The sequence below is a fragment of the Carlito syrichta genome, unplaced genomic scaffold (assembly GCF_000164805.1).
Source record: "Carlito syrichta isolate Samal-C Ts95f unplaced genomic scaffold, Tarsius_syrichta-2.0.1 Scaffold287934, whole genome shotgun sequence".
NCBI classification, from domain to species: Eukaryota; Metazoa; Chordata; class Mammalia; order Primates; family Tarsiidae; genus Carlito; species Carlito syrichta.
The window spans coordinates 8278-8679 of NW_007232030.1; the positions used below are offsets into that span (position 1 = coordinate 8278).

The window sequence follows — 402 nt, forward strand, 5'->3', positions numbered from 1 at the left end:
CCTCTGCGCTAAAATGACCCTGGTTCTCCTGTGAGAGCGCTCATCCTCCAGCCTCTGAACTCTTGGAAGGCGTGGTTGGCTCCCGGCGTCATTCATTCACGCCTGCCCGTGTCACTGTGGAGGCAGCACTGTGGTCAAGGAGTAAGGGCCCGCGTCCTGGCAGGCCTCTCTGAGGACAAGACAGCGCCTCTGTCTCCTCCATAACATCGGAAGAAGCCGACTCCCTGGCCTCAGTGCCACCAGCTTCTGAGGTTGGCTGCGGATGTCGTCCTACAGCCAGGATGTCCTCAGGCCCAACGCTGCCCCCACGGCTCCCCCTCGACGCTCGCCCTCGCCCTGGCTCTCTCATCCCAGCCCTACCTGCGTAGCTAGGTCTCGGAGCCGCTGCCCTCCCCCCGTCCC

At 63.9% G+C, this 402-nt stretch overlaps 1 protein-coding gene across 1 annotated transcript in view; it reads left to right on the forward strand.

Moving 5' to 3' along the window:
- The first annotated feature begins 262 nt into the window (after positions 1-262).
- Positions 263-402, forward strand: part of LOC103255197 (ubiquitin-conjugating enzyme E2 N) — a 29794-nt gene continuing 29654 nt past the window's right edge. Inside the window, exon 1 of the mRNA XM_008053163.2 lies at positions 263-364. Within this exon, the coding sequence (XP_008051354.2) occupies positions 263-364 (102 nt within the window). The remainder of the gene's footprint in view (positions 365-402) is intronic.